The sequence below is a fragment of the Lycium barbarum genome, chromosome 1 (assembly GCF_019175385.1).
Source record: "Lycium barbarum isolate Lr01 chromosome 1, ASM1917538v2, whole genome shotgun sequence".
NCBI lineage: Eukaryota > Viridiplantae > Streptophyta > Magnoliopsida > Solanales > Solanaceae > Lycium > Lycium barbarum.
The window spans coordinates 155,937,902-155,961,682 of record NC_083337.1 but is presented as its reverse complement, the minus strand read 5'-3'; the positions used below and the strand labels follow the sequence as shown (position 1 = coordinate 155,961,682).

Below are 23,781 nucleotides of genomic sequence, written 5' to 3'. Positions count from 1 at the left end.
AACCAGTGATAGTAAAACAGACATAACTCTTAGCACAGGGCTCCGTTTGAGCTCCATAAGATACCGTTGGAAAGCTATTCCAAATGGCTACAACTTTCATGTTTTAAGTTTTCTCAAATTATCAACTAATCAAGTATTTATGGGTGCCCGAAGTAGACTGGTCAACCACTTTCGTAATACGTACAAACTTTCAAATTTTTCTCTAAAATTCTAACGTTACGAGTCTAACATGAGTTCTAAGATATGAGGTGTTACAATTTGGCCATTTTCCGTTTATTAAAATTGCTTTTCAGTAAAAGCAATTTCTCTGCGCTTGAGGAAAAACAAAAAAAATTGCTTCTTAAAAAAAGCAGAAGCAGGATTTTTTTTTTCAAGACAAAAATATCCTTTCCATAAATACGTATTTACCAAATATATCGCTCATTAACCCATTATTTCTGATTAATAATCCTTTGTGTTGAATTTTAATTTGTGGAATGATTTTGAATTTTATTTTGGTTGTAGTTTTCTAGTATATTTAAATCATCATGTTGATATTATATCAATATTTAATATTTGTTTTTTTATTTATCTATGTACTTTATTATTTTTTGAAAATTTTAATATGAACTTTTAAATTTTAATTAAATAAAAGTAAAAACTTTCATAATAGAATTCAAAATAGTTTCTCTCTGTAAAATAATTAATCTTGATAGTAAACGTTGATTGATACTCGTCTTTTTTTGTAATTTGATACTCAAAAGCATTTTTTTACGAAGATTAGTCAAACACAATCTGCTTATTTAAAGCAGTCAAAATCACTTTTAAAATGAATTAACCAAATACAAACTGTTTCTCACCAAAAGTACTTTTTTGAAAAATATTTTTTAAAAAAGCACTGCTCGAATTAAACAATTTTTAACCGCTAGGCCAAACAAACTCTAAGTAGCACACTATGTCACATTAGCAATTTGTGTTTAGTAGGTATTACTTTGAACGATCTTAAACTCAATTAAAGTATCTAATAGGAACATGTATTTGGCCTTTTCAGTATTCAAACAAAACCTTTTTTAGAAAGGAGTTATATTTGGCTGTGAACTTTCTGTTTTAAGAAAGTAAACATGATATTTTCCAAAATATATAAGAGGATCTCTTTGTTTTGATCAAACAAAAATTCACGCTCTAACTAGTAGAAATGAAAAGTGTTAAGTAATTTCTTTTCTATATAACAAAATAAACATAACTTTTTATAAGTTTTATAAGTACTCCTTTAACTTTCTTAATTGGAGGTCTCGCGTTCGAATTCGAAAAATAAAATGTTTTTTTTTTGTAAAAAAACTCTCCAAAATGGATACTTTTAGCGCGAATTCAAGTTAATCAGGCTTCACAACAAATATCGGACATCGAATGATAATAAAAAAATTAAAAAAAATAAAGATATTTCATAAATTAAAACCAAAAGAAAAATTGAACACATTTTTTAGAAAAAATACCCCACCTCAACCATTCTATTGTAAAACCAAATCAATCCATGCATAGATACATGATACTTCAGAGTGCTCTTCATGATGAGATATCTCCTCAATAAAAGTAAGAAATTTACCTACAAAGATAAAGGGGCATAATACAAAACAATAGTAAGCACAAGTACAATGGGAAAGAGAATAAAAGTAAGGGCATAATAAGAAAGAGAAATAAACTATACGGTAGAGTACTTAAATATATAATTAGGTTAAAGGGTAAACTAAAACTATGAAATAGTAAGTAAGGCAATAATGGAAAATAGAAATACGAATTCATGCAATCGCACTAATTGATTGTTATATAAAATGGGTATTTTCATCATTCACAATACAATACGATAAAATAAAATCTTAAATAATAGTTGAAACATATATTATACCTAAAATGACAACACAGTAAGTAACAATTGTCCGAACAACATGTAAAAGATGAATTAGGGGACAGAATGGGGAGGAATTATTTCTTTTTCTCATTCAGTTGGTTTCCAACAAAAGAAATATTGTGTTGAGCATGTCAAATCAAAGATATCTAATAAAGAGAAAACAAAGATAAACATTCCATTCATACACTCTATGTAGTCCTTTAAAAATTTCATACCTGGTGCAAATTTGATTCAAAACTCTGCTCATGTTTTCGTACCAGAAATGCGACATGTTCTTGTTCAACAAAATTGAAAACAAAAAGACTCCAATCACAATAGAAGTAATCACTCTTAATAATAAATTAGGACTAATAAATACCATTCTTAATTAATAGAACTTTAAGACAAATGAATACAATTTTCAATGCTGAAACGTGGGAGTAGTGCTCCATTAGCTTGGAATACAAAAACGCATAAACTAAAAGACTAAGCTAATTAACATCACATTTAACGTAATTAGGAGATTTAATTAAATGAGTGACTTTGATTTTTTTTAACATAGCACATAAATGAAAAAAAAATGTCGAAAAAATGAGAAAAAAGATAAATAGCAATGGTGGTCATAGAGAGGTGTCACATCACTTTATCTATGCCTAGTTTTATATTATATATAGATTTAATGTAGTTTGCTAGCAACCACTGCTACAATTTACTTTGCCACCTAAAATTTCCATGAACTGAAATTTCCAACATTAATGCAATTTTTGATTACTTGAATGCTCTTTAATTTTTTGACCCCTTATGTTACATTATTGGTACTGCAGCCTCAAAACTTGCAAAGTCCTGATTTTTTGGCCTAATGTACAACTTAAAATATGAGCAACTCATATAATCCCTCCATTCTTTTTTACTTGGCCTTTTTTGACTTGAAACTCCCCTTAACAAACTATTTATTCACCAGTGGAAACTATTACAAGCACCATAACTGACAAACACAATCAAGCAATCAAAAAAATAAAATAAAAAGGGGTAAACAGAGCTCTCATGCTCGGGATAAATTAAAACAGGAAAGTAGACATAGCAGAGGGGGCTCTAATACAACAGACAATAGCTATTTCTCTAGCAATGACAGCATGATCACTACTAAAAAAATAAATCACTATTTTCCGAAATTTCTCACTGGAAAATGTTCGGTGGCTATTCCCACTGAATGTTAGTGAAAAAAACCTAAATAGTAGTATTTTCACACTGAAAAATTACCAATTTTTCGAGCATTTCAACGGGAACCTGTTTTCTGTGATTCGTTTTCCCAGTGAGCTGGTTCAGTGGGAATAAGGTGGAAAAATCATATTTTATAACACAAATTTCTCACTAAATATCAGATGAAAAAACCTCTATTTCTAGTAGTGAATCTCAACTTTGTCAAAAGTCCTTATATTTCTTTCTATCCAGACCACAGGTTATGCACAAACTCAGTGTAAACCATCCTGAAGATTTGAGCTTTTTGTGTCTTTCCCTTTTGCACACTTAGTAACTTCATAGAGATGTTGATCCCAAGAGTGAGTTTGTAAGGAGTGAGACTGCATCCAATGTTGAGGTTTTGCCCACAATTGCTTCCCTAATCACAGAAGAAATAAAGATGATCTCTTGATTCATTATGTATCTAGCATAATAATATTTTTATTAAATTATTCTTATTAATAATGCTTTGAGACATGTACAGAGTTAAAGTAATAGGCAATAATAATGTTGGGTAACAACCAACATGCTGTTAGGGTGCCATAATTTTATATTTTCTTTTATATTAAAGACCGCTTTTGGCCATAAAAATTATTCATTTTTTTGGGATGATTTTCACTTTATTTGAAAATCAGTGTCCGGTCATGAAAATTTCAAATTCAATTTAACGTGCATTTCAAATTTGGAAAATGACATATATTTCCAATGCACTTTTCACTTTTATAGTTGTATTTAAGTACATTCAAGCATGAACATTACTCTAAATATTCTTTGCAAAAACGTATAATCAAACACAACCCCATCTTCAACTCCGGCTCCATAAATTTCTAATAAAATCAAAATATTTGGAATCTATGGCCATAAGCCTACTAATTTATCATATGTATAGGTCAACTGACAAAAATATATTAAGATTTTTGCCTCTTTTAGTCTATTTTCCTTTGTTGTATGATTTATCGACGTACAAGATTTGCAATTGTTAGCTTTCACATGTCGCACCTTGTTATTTCGATCCCAACACATCCTGTCGATGGCGAGGTTCAAGTGGTGGCTCGTGTCAGAGTTATCATTGAATATGACGCTTCTTTAATGAGCTTGGGTAAGAAATAAAGTTACGTCCTTGCTATTAGCTATAACTTTTCGTGTGACAGTAAGGTCTATGATACACCGGCATGATGGGCCAGGGACGGCTCATGTCAAAGTGATGATCAAACATAACGTCTGGTTCATAAGTTTAATCAATATATATTATAAAGTTAGGCATAAACAAGGTGATGTGACACCTCTCTATGACCACCATTCATATTTATCTTTTTTTTTTTCTTTTTCTTTTTTGCCCTTTATCTAATTTTTCTTGATTATTTTATATTAAGAACTCATCTCCGTAACTCACACCTCTGCCTTCATAACTTTTATTCTTAATTAATTAATAATATTCATAACTCACATTAAATCTACATCTATATAATTCTGAAAATTAGATATGTTCTCTTCTTTCCTACAAGAAGATTGTAACTGTTGGTTGAAAAAAAAAAGAGTTAAATATTCATAATTCGTAATAGAAATAATGGTTACAATAAATATAACTAAAATAATTAAGAGGTGTGAGGCAATGAAAAGTTATGAGGGCAATAAACATTTGGTTACATATTAGATGAGAATTGCAAAGAATCAACTGAATGGCCATAAGTTTTCTACACACAGTTGTTGAGGTATGTTGAATGACTAATGAATTTAACCGAGCGTATTATATTTGAATTTAAAAAAAAAAATATGTTCAAGTCCAAATATATCATTTTTAAGTTCTAATCCATTAGATTATTAACATTAACATTTTACATTTCTTTCAACTTTTTGCATTTCAGGATATTTTGTTTCTTAGTGATGTTTGACTCATTTTGTGGCGAATCCATACGACCATACCTTTTCCTCTTGTTCTTCCTGTTTTATTTTTTTCCTTTTCTTACTTTCCTACCTATTCATTTTTTCCTAAAAATTCAATTATCCTTTGATTTCTTGCTCTCTAACTTCCAAGTAATAAATATAAGTAGGTATTTAAAAAGAACCAATGACATAATAAAGATAAAAGTCTTAAAGGTAGTATTGAAAATTCCTTTAGACTGAATTGTTTCTTAACGTATAAACAAAATAATTTATATAATCTAAAAAAATATTACGGTTACAATAACGCATGCATTGAAATTGTACCCAAAAAAGAAGTCTTTGATAGCTCCCAACAAACAACTATACGCTATAATTAAATTCTTTTTTGAAAATATCACGTCATTAGTAAAACTCTTGAAGTTATCATTAATAAATATGTACTCGTCTCAAACATTAGCTTCACTTTTTGTTCAATTATTTAAAATACATATAACTTCGAAATAAAAAAATATGGAGTGTTAGAAAGGCACCCACCTTACCTAGCTAATATTTCAAAACAATTGTCCAGAACTCTCATAACTTTTTTTGTTTCATGCAAAACTTGACTTTCGTTTTTCTCGTCATGGTAATTATCATAAGCAATAATTAGCAGAAGGCGAAAAAGGTGAAAGCTAAACTAAAACAACATTCACGGGATCATCAAGATTTCTGTTGCTTCACAATCATTCAAAACTCAATATTTTAATTCAAATATATTCTCACAGAGTAGTCCAAATAAGCTAAGCTATTAACATTACCGAAAATGTGTTCAATCTCGCAGGAGAACATGAAAAACACTTAGATTTAAGTTTGTCTGACATACCTGTATATTACATAGATACTACTTTTTTGTGCAGAAATAAAATATACAATACTAAATTGTTAAAGGATACAAAAATAAAAAAGATTAACAATTAGATAATTCACATGATCTAAAAAAAGGTAAGAAATTCAAATGAAGAATGCACATACACAATTGAAAAGCCGAGAAGAAATGAGGATATGAATTCATATTTGCAAGCAAACAACCTGCAGCCAAAGAGAACGCAAAGAAAATTAACCCAAATTAGAACAAAAGGAGGCACAAAATGGCGAGCAGCCTATATGCCAAATATATGTAGTGATATGCATTTATATATATATATGCATTAATGATGATATTTAATTAGAGAATGGAAAAACTTTTAGTCTCCTTGGAATCAGTTTTTAGTCTTCGATTAAAGAGATATTTCGCTCTTAAGTGTTTGATTTTAGTGTGTTGTGGTACTTATTCCTCCTCTTTAATGGAGTAATCACAACAGAGTTAGTAACTGAAAAAGTGCATTTACTGGATCATTAAGATCAATTAAGCACTAATACGTGGATCATTGCGAAGAATTAAGCACTAATACGTCTGATCTCATGTGGAAAACAAAAAGACATATATGCATTAGAAAATAAGGAAAATAGAGAAAATTGCCCAAAAAAAAGGAGAAAAAAGATAAATACATTTCCTAGCCATAGAGAGGTGTCACATATGATTGTCTATTCCTAGCTTTATATTATATATTGATTCCTAGATTTAATATATTCAAACAATACTGGTACTCTTCATGTCGGCATCTTCTATGTTCAAGAATTATAGGCATTTAAAATTGTTCTGTACAAACACAGCAAAATCTTAGTTGGCCAATAGTTGAGGAGATCTTAAATGAAAGAATTATATGTGGCTAAAGATGCATCATCCCCATCTATATATAATATAAAGCTAGGCATAGATAAGTTGATGTGGCACCTCTCTATGACTTTCATTCCTATTTATCTTTTTTCTCCTCTTTTTGACAATTTCTCTAACTTTTCTATTTTTTATTATTAAAAAAAAGTGTCAATTACTACTCCTTCATTTACTTCATATCTTTAATGTAAAAATTTAGTGATCTTTATTTCTATACTCCCACAACTTTTGGAAGTGCAAAAGTCCTCATAATGTTTGTTATTTCATTTATCATTACATCATTATAAGTGCTGCATTCTGCAGATAAAAAGGTTGCCATCTTCGATTCTGTTAATGTGTCTTTTTTTTTTTTTTTTTTAATCTGCGTTAGTTTCATGATAGTAGGTTGTTTCCAGTTTTTACGTGTTGCATTGCATGATGCTTTCCTCTATTAATTTATATGTTAATTTCTTATATTTTCTTATTTTTATGATGCTTTCTCTCTTTAGTTTTTTTGCCATTGCTGCGGTTGGTTTTTTTAAAAGGTAATGTCATGAATCTGATATCTGTGGTTTATTGTAGTCTCAGGTGACTATCGTAGTTGCGGAAGTCCACATTCATTATAATGCTTATGAATCAAAAGGCATATACGTACCGAGAACGAAAGGCAGGTATAACTTCTTCTTTTTTGTTGGTTTCTTTGTGATCTTTTTTATTCATTTGCAGCAAGCCTGCAAGTAATCTTCTATATATTATATAAAGCTAGGCTTTGAAGAGGTGATACATCTCTATGGCCGAGAAGATCATGTATCTTTTTCTCATTTTAAAATTAATGTGTTGTATATTAAAAAATTCAAAATCATTCTCTTAATTCTGTTAGTTATATCTCTTAATTACACTTTTTTCTCTTCGTCTATCATCTAACTGGTGGAAAATATTTTAAGATTTTCTGGGATTATAAAGGTTATATTTATTAATAATAAAAAAGGGGGAGATTCACACTCTTTTTCATGAAAAAAATGAAACACAAACTACCTATTAAAGCTCCTGTCTGTTTGCTTTCCATATGAGATACAAACTTGATTTTATAGATCTTTGATCTTCGTTTCAAACCATTCACCCCCCCCCCCCCCCCCCCATTCAATAAATTTTGTAGCTTGGTATAGGCTCAAAGTAGGAATGAGGAGAGACTGTTAATTAAACTTCGAAGCATATGTGTAGATATAATTTTAGGAGTATGAGAGTTATTTATAGTATATATGATTTGTACAAATTTGGTCTTATTTTAAAAAATGATCTTAATTTTCCTCATTTTTCGTTTATCCTATTTGGTATTATAAATGTTATCTTTGATGTCCTTACTAAAATGTTCTTCATGTACATAATTATGAATTTTATAAAAGGCAAGAGACGAGATTTTGAAATTGCATTACAACTTTCACTATAAACATAATTACGAGGAGGAAGAGGAGATCAATTTTAGTTTGGTCATAAGCAGTAGCATTCAAATTAGTAACGGATTTGTTTCATTTCTCCAACTGTCAAAAGTAATTACTATACAATTATGGGTATTGAATTGTATTATACGATTATGAGTATTAAATTGTAATGTAATTTGTCATTTATCCTTTGTCCCTTTCAATTCTTTACCTTATCCCAAAACCAAATTCCAATTCAGCTTTATATATATTGTGGTCACTGATTTATCTCAACTACATTTTGATGAGTTTCCAAATTATTTTTGTCTTAACAATATTCTTATTACCTATTTTTAAGATATTAAATATTTCAAGAAATGTACCCTCACGGCCTCACCTATACATATCAAAATAAATGTATGTATGTAAATAAAATTAAATATTAGATCAAGATCCGTATCAACTTCTATTAGGTGGTGAACAAGTTTGGCAAGCTTTTATTTAATGAAATTGATTCACTGTTAATTTATAGTTTGTATATACTTTTTACTTTCATTTCATTTTGTTGCTATTTTTTGGTCTGTGTTGCAGTATATTGGTCATAGGTGTGTTGCAGTGGTGTCAAAACATTTTTCTCATCTTTGTTGTCACTGTGTGAATAATATGGCTTGTGTCGGATTAGTATAGGGAGATCACGTGGGTCATGACACTTTTATAAAATTAAATTAATTATTATTTTGAACTCTTTTATCATTTTACCCAATTAAAAGAATAATGTTTTTAATTCTTTTCTCTTCACTACTTAAGATGTATACTATGTAACTCTGAAGATTAGATCGGAAGAGGTAAAAAGATTTATTCGTCTCTTTAACGTTTTTGCACGGTAATTGCAAAAAGAAAAAAAAGAAAAAAAAAATAGCACTCTTGGAGACAGCATATTTATAGAGGAGGGGTAAGGTGGGAATAGGAAGAAAAAGGAACCAAAATTAGTGAATTGGAAACGAAAGAAAAAGATAAACAGTTAAAGAAAAAAATTACAAGGAAAACCAATAGGGAAAGAGTATATGACTTGAATGTAATCCTCTTTCTTTACTTTTCATTTCATATTTATTTTATTTAAAAGATCTAGAAAATATTTTTTTTACTAATATTTAGATTAAAAGAAAAAGACCAAAGCATTTACTACGAAAATAGAAATGAAATGTATTAAAGAATATATATTTTGGCTTATTAGTTAAGAATAAATTCTCTCTCATTTGTTTGATGTTAAATTTATTAAGTTTGGTTTTGTTTTATCATTTGGTATCAATCTTGATAGTATAATTAGAACAGTTGATAATGTTACAATTGGAGAACAAAGAAAATATGACATTGATCGGAGAGTAAAGATTATTTTCTTAGTTAGAAAATTTATAATTTCCTTTAATCACTGCGCGAAGCACGGGCCAATTCTCTAGTTTTATTTAACACATAGACAAATATAGGCGGACCGGGGTTCATCCAAAACCCCTTCGGTGAAAAATTATACTGTATATATAAGGTAATTTTTTTTATATGTATAGTAAATGTTGAACCCCCTTGACTTCTTCGTTTGTCTACTTCTTTATATTTTTTAACCCTCTTATTTAAAATCATGGCTCCGCCACTGTAGACAATGATGGTTTTAGCTTTATGCAAAACTTTACAGGAAATTAATTAAAAGGGTCTTTACAAAAATAATAGAAGTATATGACTCATATGATCTTCCGTATACATGAGCTATTCTGACATAACGCAAGAGGATCATTACTTTCATCGCCTTAGTTTGAGTCTCCCACAACTTTTAAAAGTCCAAAAATACCCCTAACGTATGGGAAATGACTCACAAATACCCTCCATCCATCTATTGGTCCAAAAATACCCTCTATCCACCTATTTGGTCCAAAAATACCCTCTATCCACCTATTTGGTCCAAAAATACCCCCAACCTATTTTTTTGGCTCAAGAATGCCCCTCAAACTAACACCCTAATTTTGATGGTATTTTTTTAATTTAAAAATGCCACGTGACTTGTTTTGATTGGACACATATATTATTTAATTTAAAAATTAAACCCCACCCATTTAATCTAACCCATTTTGTAACAAGTTGAAGCGAAATGCAACAATTTTTTTTTTTTTTTTTTTTTTTGCATTTCGTCAGTTAATCAACGAAATGCAACAAATTTTTTTTTTTTGTATTTCGTGAATTAATCAACAAATATGAACGAAACTGCTTTTTTTTTTTTTGCATTTCGTGAATAAAAAAACGAAATAGGAAATTATATATCTTTTTTTTTTCCATTTCGTGTATTAAAAAAAGAAATAGGATAATTTTTTTTTAATTTCGTTCATATAAAAACGAAATTGGAAAAAAAAATAATATATATGTTTTTTTTTTTTTGCATTTCGTTGGTATATCTACGAAATAGTATTTTTTTTTTTGTATTTCGTTTATTAAAAAACTAAATATGAAAATATTTTTTTTTGTATTTTTGTATTTCGTTTATATAAAAAAATAGGAAAATAATTTTATTTTCATTTCGTTTATATAAAAACGAAATAGGAATACATATATATATATATATATATATATATATATATATTTCATATACCAATGAAATAGGATAAATATATATATATATATTTTGTATTTCATTTATATAAAAACGAAATAGGAAAATAATTATTTTTTTTCGTTTGAGGGGTATTCTTGAGCCAAAAAAATAGGTTGGGGGTATTTTTGGACCAAATAGGTGGATGGAGGGGTATTTTTGGACCAATAGATGGATGAAGGGTATTTGTGAGCCATTTTCCGTTAGGGATATTTTTGAACCTTTTCCGTTCTTTTTACTATCTTTAAGTTTTGGTCTATTTTGCGGTTATTAAAATGTGCCCTTTATTTTAAGTAAAAACCATATATTTCAATTCCTTTTTCCACGTTCTCCTATATAAACCACTTTTCAACATTCATCAACCAAAACAAAAAAAAAAAAGTACAAAAAGGAAAAAAAGTACAAAAAAAAAAAAAAAAAAACCCTACAGCCCAAAAAGAAAAAAATCTCTCATTTTCTCAAAACCCATTTTCCATTAAACACCACATAACAAAAAGTGGTCCCCATTATCATTATTACAAAGCCACCAACCCCCTCAATATTCATTTTCTTAACCACTCTATAAAGAAAATTAAAACCAGACTATTGCAATTTAAAAGGGGATTTACTTCGTCTTCATCTGCATCCCTTTTGTTTATGCAGAAAAAATGGAAAAACAAAACCAATGAAAGATTATTACATTAAGAAGTCTTTGATTTTATTATAATCAAAGATTTGGAGTTGTGAAGGAGGTGGTCCAGACCCCTCACCTCACGCCAAAATTACCCAATCATCAATCTTTATAAGAAGCTCATTTTCTTGAACAAAAAAGCTATATATTATTAAAATAAAAAAATCTCAAGTTCTTATCCCTATTAACCGCCTCCTATCATTTCCTTTCATAAATTTAATCAACCCCACTTGTTTCTCATCGATCTTTGTTACAAAGTTCAAATCTTTATGTATTACAAGGTAAGATTTGTAATCAATTGGTTTGTTTTTTGTGAGAGTTTTGTTTTCATTAGATTTGTTGATCTTTGTTGGTAAATGTTAAAAAGTTCAAATCTTTATGTATTACAAGGTAAGATTAGAAACTAATTGGTTTATTTTCTGCTTTATATTTTGTGGGAGTTTTATTTTCATTAGATTTGTTGGTAAATGTTACAAAGTTCAAATATTTATGTATTACAAGGTAAGATTAGAAAGCAATTAGTTTATTTTGTGGGTGTTTTAGTTTGATTAGATTTGTTGATCTTTGTTGGTAAATGTTAAAAAGTTCACATCTTTATGTATTACAAGGTAAGATTAGAAATTAATTGGTTTATTTTCTGCTTTATATTTTGTGGGAGTTTTATTTTCATTAGATTTGTTGATCTTTGTTGGTAAAGTTTGTTTCTTTTCGACTTTTTTGCAGATCTGGTTTTGGATTTGACGATTATCAAGAACATTTTTGGGTTTGAGGATTGAAATTTTGTGTTTTTTGATTTGGTGACTAAAAAGTTCTGGGAAATGTCGCTTTTGCCAAAAAGCGATTCGATTCATATTCGAGAAGTTTGGAACGACAATCTAGAAGAAGAGTTCGATTTGATCCGAGAAATCGTTGATGATTATCCGTTTATCGCGATGGATACGGAGTTTCCAGGAGTTGTTCTTCGACCTGTTGGGAATTTTAAGAACAGTAACGATTATCATTACCAAACATTGAAGGATAACGTGGATTTGTTGAAGTTGATCCAGTTGGGGCTAACGTTTTCTGATGAATATGGGAATTTGCCTAAGTGTGGAACTGATAAATACTGCATTTGGCAATTCAATTTCTGTGATTTTAACCCGAATGAGGATGTTTATGCTAACGACTCGATTGAGTTGTTGAGACAGAGTGGCATTGATTTCAAGAAGAACATAGAAAATGGAATTGATGGTAAGAGGTTTGGTGAGCTTTTAATGTCTTCAGGAATTGTGCTGAATGATAATGTGTATTGGGTTACATTTCATAGTGGTTATGATTTCGGGTACTTGTTGAAGATCTTGACATGCCAGGACTTGCCTGATACTCAGGCAGGTTTCTTCAACCTGATCAACATGTACTTTCCCGTGCTTTATGATGTTAAGCATTTGATGAAGTTCTGCAACAGCCTTCATGGTGGATTGAACAAGCTTGCAGAGCTGTTGGAGGTTGAGAGAGTTGGTGTTTGCCATCAGGCCGGTTCGGATAGCTTGCTCACAGCTTGTACTTTTAAGAAGTTGAAAGAGAACTTCTTTAGTGGTTCAATGGAGAAGTATGTCGGTGTCTTGTATGGTCTAGGTGTTGTTGAGAATGGACAGAGTGTCCATTGATGAACAAAAAAATAAAAAAAATGTGAAAAAAAAAACAAAACCAAAAAAAAAATGATAGATGCTTAGCATTTGTGTGTGCTTATGATGCCGCACTACTCTGTAAACTTCTGATAAGAAAGTTTGCTCTTCATTTATGATATAACCCTTCTTTTGGCTAAATTCAAGTCATTCTATTGCTAGGATATTACGTTTGTGTGGTGTTGTTGTTTCAAGTGCTGCGCTCATTAAAGCTCTTACTGTCTTTATCATGGTCAACCCATTCTTTTTCTCCAGGATTTAGTCTGCTGCTCAATGGTTTCTTATGTGGGATGTATAGTTGGTCACAGTTTTCTTTCCCCTTGTTGCTTGACTTTTTTCCTTTATCTGAGATAGGTTATGTGACAAATGAGCATAACAGGATAGAATATTGTACGCAGGGAACTGGTTTAATGCAGTTGTGAAATCCAGTTCATTGTAGTCTAAAACAAATGTTATTGGAATGGAGGTAGGTGGTGGTCGTGATTAATGTTAGATATCTTATCCTGATATAATGGTAATCCTAGACTAAACAAGGAGGAATATATTTGTTGCATTGCCTATAAACTGGATAAATGGATCTATCAAAGTATTTGCTCGGGCACATTTTTAAATGAATGGATAGAGAAAATCAACCTGGAGAATCTCTTACCTTTCCGCAAGTGGGGTAAGCTACAAATATTGTTAGCCAGTCTTTCCTGTTTCGTCATCTTGTGCGTGCCATTTTGTTGCATTGTAGCTTGGTTTGTGTGTCTATGCAGTGATAGCATCATTTTGGCAGACTTGCAGTTTCGCATTTAGTTGGCAATGATAATTACTTTAAGACTTCTAAGTCACGAGTCTTTGGATCTATCTACTATGATGTTTGAAGTAGGACATACAAATTCTAGAGCATGTGTTGCTGGTTGATGTTGAAAGATCAGGTGATTAGGAGACTCGTCAAAAAGAAAAAGGATCAGGTGATTACGAGATATTCTTCTATTCTTTGGGGTGAAAATCTAATGCCTCCCTCTTTAATTCCATCACAGTGTATCCCTGATGAACTGTCAACATGCTCATTTCTGGTTTGAGCTGATAATGGCAGTTTTTTTCATCATTTTAGCAGATTGTCAGATGTTTGTTGCTGTTCATTTTTATTGTAAATAGTCCTGACTGGGTCTGGCAGCTGATCAGCAGTTAAACGTTTTGGAAATTGTTGTGATCTTACTTTGCTCAAGCACTTGCTCATGGCTTCTTACAACTAGAATACCCTAATGTCCTGTTAACCAGTTAAGGATCCTAACGGTACTGATCTTAAGGCTTTGATGGAAATGTTTAACCTACCTTTATGAAAAGAAAAAAAAAAGGCTTTGATGGAAATGTTGATTTGTAGAATGAACTTTTTGAAGAGTACGGTTGACATAGTTACTATCTTCAAAAAAGTTAAATCTTTGACTAAGATATACATTGTTGCTGAAGCTTTCATATATTAGAACATTATATATTAGCTATTGCCATGTGTGCAAAAATTTCTAGTTTGCTTGTAGTGTGTCCTTAGTTTCTTTTGGGGAGAGGGAGATTATATATTAGCTATTGCCATGTGTGCAAAAATTTCTAGTTTGCTTGTATGGTGTCCTTATTTTCTTTTGGGGAGAGGGAGAAGCGAGAGTGATCTCAAGTCTCTTGACTTAGGTTTGTGGAATTGTGTCCTTACCTTTCTTGCTTGAACTTCTCTTAATGGGTTTAGAAAAGACTTGCAGTGTGGCATATAGTTTCCTCAAGTATGACTTTTAGAGTTGCTGATCAATGAGTTCTTTCAACCTATCTTGTGTGTGTTTGAAGCAGGACATTCAAAGTCCAATATTGTGGTATTGCCGCTTGTGCTGTTGAAAGATAAAGTTAGGAATTATCTGCTGTAATCTGTGAGTTGCAAATCAGTCCCCTCTTTGATTTCTCTCCCAGAGTGCATGACCAACATGTTCTTGAACTTGTTTATTTATGGTTTCAGTTGATACTGATAGGTCGTTTTCTCTCCAGGCAGATAGTCAGAGGTTTGTCACAGTTCATTGATATTGTAAATGTGTGTTTTGATTAGGCCTGGAAGCCGCGTAAGAGTTAAAACATAATTATGGAAATACATAATGATCTCACCTTGCTCAACGACTTGTGCAACTAGCACGATCTATCTATGGCTTCTTGAAAGAAACATACCCCGATGTTCCTTCAACCTGTGAAATCTGATGTCACCAAACTTAATTTGACGGTAAAGTTGACTTGTGTACTTGCTGAAAAATAAATTGCTAATAGAGATTGACCAGCAGAGTAAAGAGCTGGCGGCTAAGACCTTACTGTTGTTCAACACTTTCTTTGTATATCTTGATACATGACTCCACTTGGGTATACAACCTTGAATTGTTATTTTGCATATTCAGTCCCTTTCCGTGCTAAATTGGAGGTGAAATTCAACTTGTTCTGGAAGCAATCAATGAGTCAAATCTATAAACGAGACGAGAAAAGATACCTGGGAATCATGCTCCTAGCCTCGGAGTTTGTTGTCAGTGTTGGAGGGAGATACTGATGATTAGATAAACAACTACATGGACTGGATAACGGACATCATTCCTCATTTTGGTTTCACAGGTCTTATTGGCTCATTAAGTAAATCACGTCTTTGCTTATAAAATGGGGACAGTTGCGTCTCAGCTCCCATTTGGCCATCGATTTTGGAAGCTGTTTTCCAAAAGAGAAAAATTGAAAACATTGTTTGTCTATGGAATTTGATCAATTTTGAAGAAAAATTTTCAAGATCCAAAAACTGTTTTTCAACACAACTGTAAAAACTTTCTTAAAAAAGTTTCACAAAATCTATAAACAAACGCTAGCTTAGTAGGCGTTTGGCCATGAAAACCAAATATTTTTCCCTTTATTTTGAATTCTAGAGTTCTGTTTAATTATAGTTTTTGCAAAGAATATTTGATTGTTTGAATGTATTGAAAATGAAAAAAGTGAAAATAAAGTTTTAGCTGTTTCCAAAATTCAAACACAACTTCAAGTTGTATTTGAAATTTTCATCGCTAAATGCCAATTTCCAAATAAAGTGAAATAATTTTTGGGAAAAAGTGAATATTTCCATGGCCGAATGGGTATTCGCTCCACCAAGATGATGTTCTCTGGAGAAGTAAGGATGATACAGATGGAAGCTGAATCAGAAGTGACTCGACAAGATGCAGAGCATATGAAATGCCATCAGCCAAATCAACTCATTTTCCTCATGGTTGAAGCATGCAAACAAATTTTGGAAAAAGAATGTGGTCTGCGCCAAGCAAAGTTATCTAATATGTTTCTTTTGGTTGTCTCTGATTTTGTCCATCCTTTTCCCCCGACTATCAGAAGAGAAGCCTTGTCTTCCGAATTCGCCATGATTTGTAAACGTTTCTTCTTTTTTTTTTTCTTTGGTAATAATACATTTTTACTTATTTTATGTATGTGTTTACATGCCACATGGCCTCACAGATTTAAGAACATTTTTGGCGTTCTTGCTTCAGCAGTAGGAACATGTCTGGTTCGGTAATGTAAAGAAGACCCGATAATACCTTTGACACACAAATAAGCAACAATTAATTACTACGGTTTATGAGATACAAGAATGGGAGAGGTAAAGGATATCACCTAAGATTTAACCTCTTCAGCTGCTATGCCATTTTAGCAGCTATTTAGGTTCTCCATTCTTCCAATAACCCACCCAAACTACAATGATAACACTAACAAAATTTGATCAGGAAACCTGGGTGTCTGTGCTAATTCATCTTAGAGATCAACTCATTGATGTGATCCTCACGATTTCCTGAATCGCCACCATCGTTGTATCGTCTCTTCTTGCCCTGCAAAGCTTTCTCTGGCTTGGTGAGAGAAAAGGGACATAGAAAGCTAGTGACCTCCTTGAAATGTGGACCAACACTAGCAACCTCTCTCACGATGTCTTCTAAGCATATAATGCCATGCTGACTCAGTGTCTGCCAAAATAAGTAGTTGAGATACCACATGAAGGAATGCCCACAAAACATAAGAGTGATAAGTTCAACTGTTATTGTAGTTATGTGATGGTTAATGAAAAGGAAACAAAGGCACCTGTTCAACAATGTCATTGCTAGTCAAAGGCACCCGCTGGTTGTCAATTTTTCCAGAACCTTTCTTGTAAAGCAGATCCTTGACGCTCTTCAGATTGGGGTATCTTCAAAGAAGAAAAGCACATTGATCAGTAAGGCGGTTTGACATCACATGGGTTAGTTTACCATCATATGTATTATCTCTTGCCTCTAATTTCTATAATTGGAATTGAATTTCCTCATTAAAATAGGCATAATTAAAAGTGCAAAGTAGTTCCCTATAACCAGTATAAAGGTGGACGAATGTAACTCCTAGTGCTTCATACATGGTAGAACGTGGTGTTGTTTGATTGGACATGAAGATACTTATTTTTTTAAAACTAAACCACTATATACTTGTCAACACATAACTACTCCCGCCGTTTCAATTTATGTGAACATTTTTGATTAGGCATAGAGTTTTGAAAAACTTTTGGAACTTGTGATTTATACATGTTATAACATTTGTGTGGCCATAAGACTTCCGAAATGTGCTCTTCTTAAACGTGTCATAACATCAATGTGGCTGTAAAAGCTTCTAGGATAACATGGAAAGTTTAAATTAAACTGCTTCCAAATTTAGAGAGGGGTCATTCTTTTTTAAATTGACTAAAAAGGAAATAGATCCACATAAGTTGGAGGGAGTAATAAATAGGGAAAACAACTATATAAGAGCTGAATAATTAATCAGAAAATTCTAATAAGGTTCCTTTGGCTGCTCTAATTTGGATAGAAGTGAGAATAACTGGCCACGAGAAAATGAGAAACGATAGAGGTTATTTAAAAAGTAATGCAAAGGGTGTCTCCCTCCAAAAAGATGGTACTCACGACCATAGCTCATGGTGATATAACTTTATTTTATTTAATCATTTAAAATTGGCACTTCCTGTATTTCTTCCACCTTGCATGCATAATATTTACTAGAAATAGCCTCACTATCCCATAAAGGTAGAGGTAAGGTCTGCGTACATCTTACCCTCCCCAGACCCCACTTGTGGGATTACACTGGGTATGCTGTTGTTGTTTGTTTAGATATGCTCGGTAGAACAATTAATGCTAGAATGTTGGGTTTCCAATTAGAATATGTATTATACTGAAGCAATATGCATTTTAACCATGAAGAAATAAAAACTGTAACTCAATGCTGAAGAGGCATATATAAGTTTAAGTCTTTTGGCTGGAGCCTAAATCATGAAAGATAAACAGCGTGATTAGCCCCTTCAGAAGTAGAGGTTGTGGAACCAGATTTAACTTAGGAACTGGTCGGTACTTAGTAACTGGTGCAGATCATCAAGTAATCATGAAGTAGTAAATGTTACTAAGGTGAATTAGGAAAAATCGTTTAGAAGGTCACCCCTACCAGCAAGCATAAGGTTTGGCATTAACTGATAAGTGGTTGTGTGATTCAAGGATATGCAGTAAGGAGATTGACGAGTGAACACAATTGCAGCAACAAGAAATTAATTTAGTATACATACCCATACGTGACATAAGGCTCCACCTTTTGCAGAATCTCCATTATTCTTCCATTTGCCTTTAAAAAGACCCCACTGAAGTTTTTTCGCAGCCTCAAAGAGTATAAAAGTTTCCTTGTTCTCGGATGCATATCACTTTTCCTGCAGCAAATCACAAATATTAGGAACCAAATGCTGGTCACGCCAGCAAAAGAGTATAATTGTGATAACAAACTATGAACCCACCCTCCAATGCGTATTACAAATAGAAGTTTGGAATCTGGCGAAATCAGAGCTCGCTTGGCCTTTTTCCCCCTTTGTTTCATTTGGACAAGGTCCATCTCCTGAAGAAATAAAACAGATAAGAAGATCAAAGGCAATTTAAAGAGGACCGAAGTACAATATACAACAACTAAAAGTTAATAATTCAGCATGAAATCTACCAAGATGATCTTACACTTGCAGGGGGCAATAGGTGACTTAGGCTCGAAACGCAACAATACAATAATGGTGTCATTTTGAATGTTCTATTTTGTTTAGTTAGAGGCAATTAGATTTAAACTAAGACTGGACCTTCGTCTGTGCTGGTGGGAGGTAGCAGGTACACCGTGGAACTAGTCGAGGTGCATGCAAGTTGGCCCGGACACCACGGTTATCAAAAAAAAAAAAAAAAAAAAAAAGAAGAATGGACCTTTGTCGTCTTTTGAAAAATAAAATGTTTAGAAACCACATGCAAAGTTTGTGTTCATAATATTGTAACAATATCATAAAAGTTTTTTGTTTGAGAATTTGTTCACTGACAGAACAACAGTAGTACTCTTTTTCACTAGTATATGCTCAAAAAACCGGGAATTTTTCGTTTGTAGCCCATAAGAAAAGGTTCTTTCACTCATGCTACTCAAAATTTGAACACTTAAATATAGCATCTTTGTTTGTGCTCCAAGAAGGTTTTCTGTTTTTCTTCTGTCATTTTCCAGAAGAATATATATTTTTGTGTCTTACTGATACCGGTCCGGAAGCCTGTAAAATATTAATGTCAACAGAGAGGTTTTTGCCTGCATGACTCACATTAACTTGCTGAAGAGTTGCCGTCAAATAGAAAGGCAAATCGAGAATAGTATTTCCCACAGATATCGAATTAAGGATAGGTTAACCAAAGTATATATCATACCTAAAACATATATCCAGATATCTTACAAATGCCATTTGACTATATCATACCTAAAACAATATCCAGATAACTTACAAATGCCATTTGACTATATCACAATGCTGAAAAAGCAGCCAATTGGGGAAAGGTAGAACAAATAAAACACACTTGTTGAAAAGTGACAGCAAAAGCTGAAGACAATTGGAAAGGGACAACAACAACTATACACCAGTGTAATCCCACAAATGGGGTCTGGGGAGGGTAGTGTGTACGCAGACCTTAGCCCTAACTTGGGAGATAAAGAGGATGTTTCTGATATACCCTCGGCTCGAGTAAAAGCATTTCAAAGCAGTTCGAAAAAAAGAAAACAACGGTAGTGAAGAAGCCATGACAATTGGAAAGGCAGAAAGGAAAAAAGAAGTTGAGAAGACACCAGCTACGGATAGCACACATTACCAACTTTTCTAAGAAGCATTAACCAAAAAGTTTAGTTAAATTTGACCTTTTTAACTACAATATGAAGAAAGATCACACATTCCAACAAATTAACCAATAGATGCAATTTAAACAACAAATTCAGATGTAAAATACCTTATCTCTATACTCTCGAATAAACTGTTCGGGCTTCTTGATAACAAAACTATCAGATTTGAGCTTTCTGTTCCAGTTGGAGCTTCCTTCTAATTGCCCATTCTTCATTATTCTTCCTCTTCTTCAGAATCACTTCTGGTATATAATTCAAAGCATGTGGCACCTCATCCGCCATAATCACCTACGATATCTTTGAGAGAAACAACGGCCAACATTATAATCGTCGGATCGCTCTAACACACAATTTTAACAAACAAAAAAAGAGCTTCTTTTATAGCCTTATTCTGTTTTCTAATTTTGTTTAGAGACATGTCCAGAACATTGGGTGGAAGTAATACTCGATACTAGGTACGCGTTTGGCCATAGAAACCAAATATTTTTCACTTTATTTGGAATTTTTGAAGATGGAGTTGTGTTTGGTTATAGTATTTTCAAAGAATATTTGGTTCTTTGAAGTGGAAAAGTGGGATTAAAAAAAAAAGTGAAAACAGGGTTTTAGTTGTTTTTCAAATTACAAATAAAGTTATTTTTCAGCGCAAAATTCTGATTTTCAATAAAGTGAATAAACAAAAGTCTGGAAAAAAAGTGAATAATTCTCGTGGCCAAACGGATAGCCTATCTTTAAAGCCATTATCACATGGGAAACTAATTAGTTTATATGTAAACAGTGAAGATTCACAAGTAATCATGAAAAAAAAAAACTGAATTGACGCTTTCTTTCGGTAATAGGACACAAAGCAGTACCAGCCAACTTATAATTTCCGTTATAAACATTAAAATTCCAGGAAAAAATAGAATTTTGGTCTCATGAAAGATTTAAAATTTGGAGAGAGAGTCAAAGAAAGAATGGAACTTACAAATCAATTACGCCGGCGAGGAGTTCACCGGAGAATTCAAAGGAGAGAAGCTGACCAAGGTTTTAATAGGGTTTTGGATTTCAATTTGGGTCGCTCCAGATAAATTTTATTGGGCTTTTCGAATACGAGTCCATAGGATCTTAGTAGTTCGCGTGGTTGGTTAAATGAACTTTTCACCTCCCTCATTTACCCTTGGGAAAAGGGCCTGATTTACCCCTTTACAATTGAAAATAGTGTATATTTACCCCTTGTTATACTATCAGCACAGATTTATCCCTGCCGTTACATTACTTGCAATATTTGCCCCTATCTCTAACTGTGCTATATCATGGCTATTAAAATTTCACGTGACATTTGGATGAGGTGGGTGCCACATGGCATGCCACCTCACCATCCTCTCCTCTCTCCATTTCTTTCTTCCACCCTAAAACCATGAGACGAGCTCTTTCTCTTTGCTCGCGCAATTTCCATCCCTCTCAAAACTTCAAATCTAATCCCAATTATCTCAATAGCAGTAAAATCACTCATGGCCCAGTTGTTTCTAATTTTCCTTCAAAGATTAGATTATTCTCTTCATCAAAAAATGATTCTTCATCCAATCAAAACACCCCTGAACCAACCCCTCAAACGGAGACTAGCTTGACTGAATCCACAGAAAAAGAGACCTCCCTCAATGTTGAAGATGCCAACAATAGAGATAAAAAAAATCTGGAATTTGGTGATCTACAAATCTAATTGGAGTTTAGTGGCGATTATTTTTCAATTCTGAAAAAATGGGGTAGTAGGTTTAATTTATCCTTTTATTTTTCTCTCTGGAAATGTTGGTATGATATTAGGTTTTGGTCTATGATGTAAGTAATGTACCAGGAACCCCAATATTTAGTTATTTTGTTGTTTAATTTTTTATAAAAAAAGTGATTTTGCTGGTTAATGATTGTATACTGAATATACTGAATCTCTCTTGTTATGACTGATGCTGATTGCTGAAAATAAAATATTGGAGAAAACTTATGGAGTAGTATTCTGGGTTTTATTTTATTGTCATCTCTAGGTTTGTTGTTCCAACTTAAAATGTCCCCAGGAAAAAGAGTTCTATTACAACTTTCTTGATGTGGCTTCAATGGTGGTTGTGTGGCTTAAAATCAAAATCACAAAATTTTAAGTTACTTGAATCTGATTTGGGGTTGTGTGGCTTTAATGGTGGTTGGAGGTGGAAGAAAAAAATGGAGAGGGGAGAGGGCAGTGAGGTGGCATGCCATGTGGCACCCACCTCATCCAAATGTCAGCCACGTGGAATTTTAATAGCCTTGCTGGTGCATAGTTAGAAATGGGGGCAAATATTGCAAGTAATGTAACGGCAGGAACAAATCTGTGCTGATAGTATAACGGGGGGTAAATATGAACTATTTCCAATAGTAGAGGAGTAAATCAGGCCCTTTTCCCTTTACCCTTTCCTGCTCCTTAAGTAATTAAAAAATTATTTAAAAAAAAAAAGGCCATAATGTCATTTGTACTTTTGTCGTATTTTGTGTTGGTCCATACCTTATGACCCTTGTAACAATAAAATAAAATAAAATCACAAGACATGAGTTTATATTTTAGTATCATAATATTTTACAAGTTATGTTTTTAAATAATTTATGTACCACTAAGCATAAATTTGGTTGCTAAAAGGCAAAAAATTAAAGATCATTAAGGCCAAAAATTAAAAATCATCCCATTTTAGGGACAAAACATGTAACTTTATGGAGTTCATAAAGTAGAGTTATTCCATCTAGGCAAGCTAGTAGAAATGACATCAGCTAGCCTCTCTGAACACCTGTATTTAAAACATATTCAATTATTTTTTAACAAAACATATATTTAAGATCTAGTCAATTTTGACAAATTCCAGAACATGCATGTCGCTACTACTTTTATTTCCTCTTCGGACCTTCAAGTAAACTCAAACTGTCGAATATGAAACTAGGCCCAGAATTTAATTCATATCAAAGGTTTGAATTGAACTGCATTCAAGGTCTGAAATAGGGGTGTACATGGACCGGATTGGTTCGGATTTTTTAAACACCAAACCAAACCAATTGCGTCGGGTTTTAAAATTTATATACCAAACCAAACCAATAAAATTCGGGTTTTTCAACCTCGGGTTTTCTCAGGTTGTTCGGTTTTCTCGGGTTTTTTGGGTTTTTTTCGGAATAGTCTTGATACAAAACATATAACTTTTACTTCAAATATTTCTTTAGCCCTAGTAAGATACAATTATATAATTAAGGAGTTTCTTAAGAAAATAACACAAAATGTGAGAAGAGTGATGACATTGTATTAAAATATTCAACAAAAGCTAATATAATCGGTTAAAATAAATATTGCTAATTAACAAGCCATAAAAGAAAATGACCATAATCTGAAAATACTAAGTCATGCTAAAATAAGTATTAATTATATGACAAAGAAAAAAAAACTTAAGTTATGTATTTTTACTCTCTAAATTAATTATGCAAAACT

At 32.3% G+C, this 23,781-nt stretch overlaps 1 protein-coding gene and 1 pseudogene across 3 annotated transcripts; one reads left to right on the top strand and one right to left on the bottom strand.

Annotated features, from left to right (window-relative positions):
• Positions 1–11,329: 11,329 nt before the first annotated feature.
• On the top strand, positions 11,330–13,244 carry LOC132598921 (probable CCR4-associated factor 1 homolog 7). Of its 3 annotated transcripts, none has more exons than XM_060312082.1 (2): positions 11,330–11,829; positions 12,163–13,244. In XM_060312082.1, exon 2 carries the CDS (start codon positions 12,258–12,260, stop codon positions 13,083–13,085), a length of 828 nt encoding a protein of 275 aa, XP_060168065.1. In that variant the 5' UTR covers positions 11,330–11,829; positions 12,163–12,257; the 3' UTR covers positions 13,086–13,244. The 3 variants fall into 3 exon arrangements, with proteins under 3 accessions (XP_060168065.1, XP_060168057.1, XP_060168073.1); XM_060312074.1 differs by having other exon boundaries at positions 11,331–11,720; XM_060312090.1 differs by lacking the exon at positions 11,330–11,829 and adding an exon at positions 11,917–12,047.
• Positions 13,245–16,669: 3,425 nt separating this feature from the next.
• Positions 16,670–20,609, bottom strand: LOC132598936 (large ribosomal subunit protein uL30y-like; annotated as a pseudogene).
• Between the last annotated feature and the right edge of the window lie 3,172 nt (positions 20,610–23,781).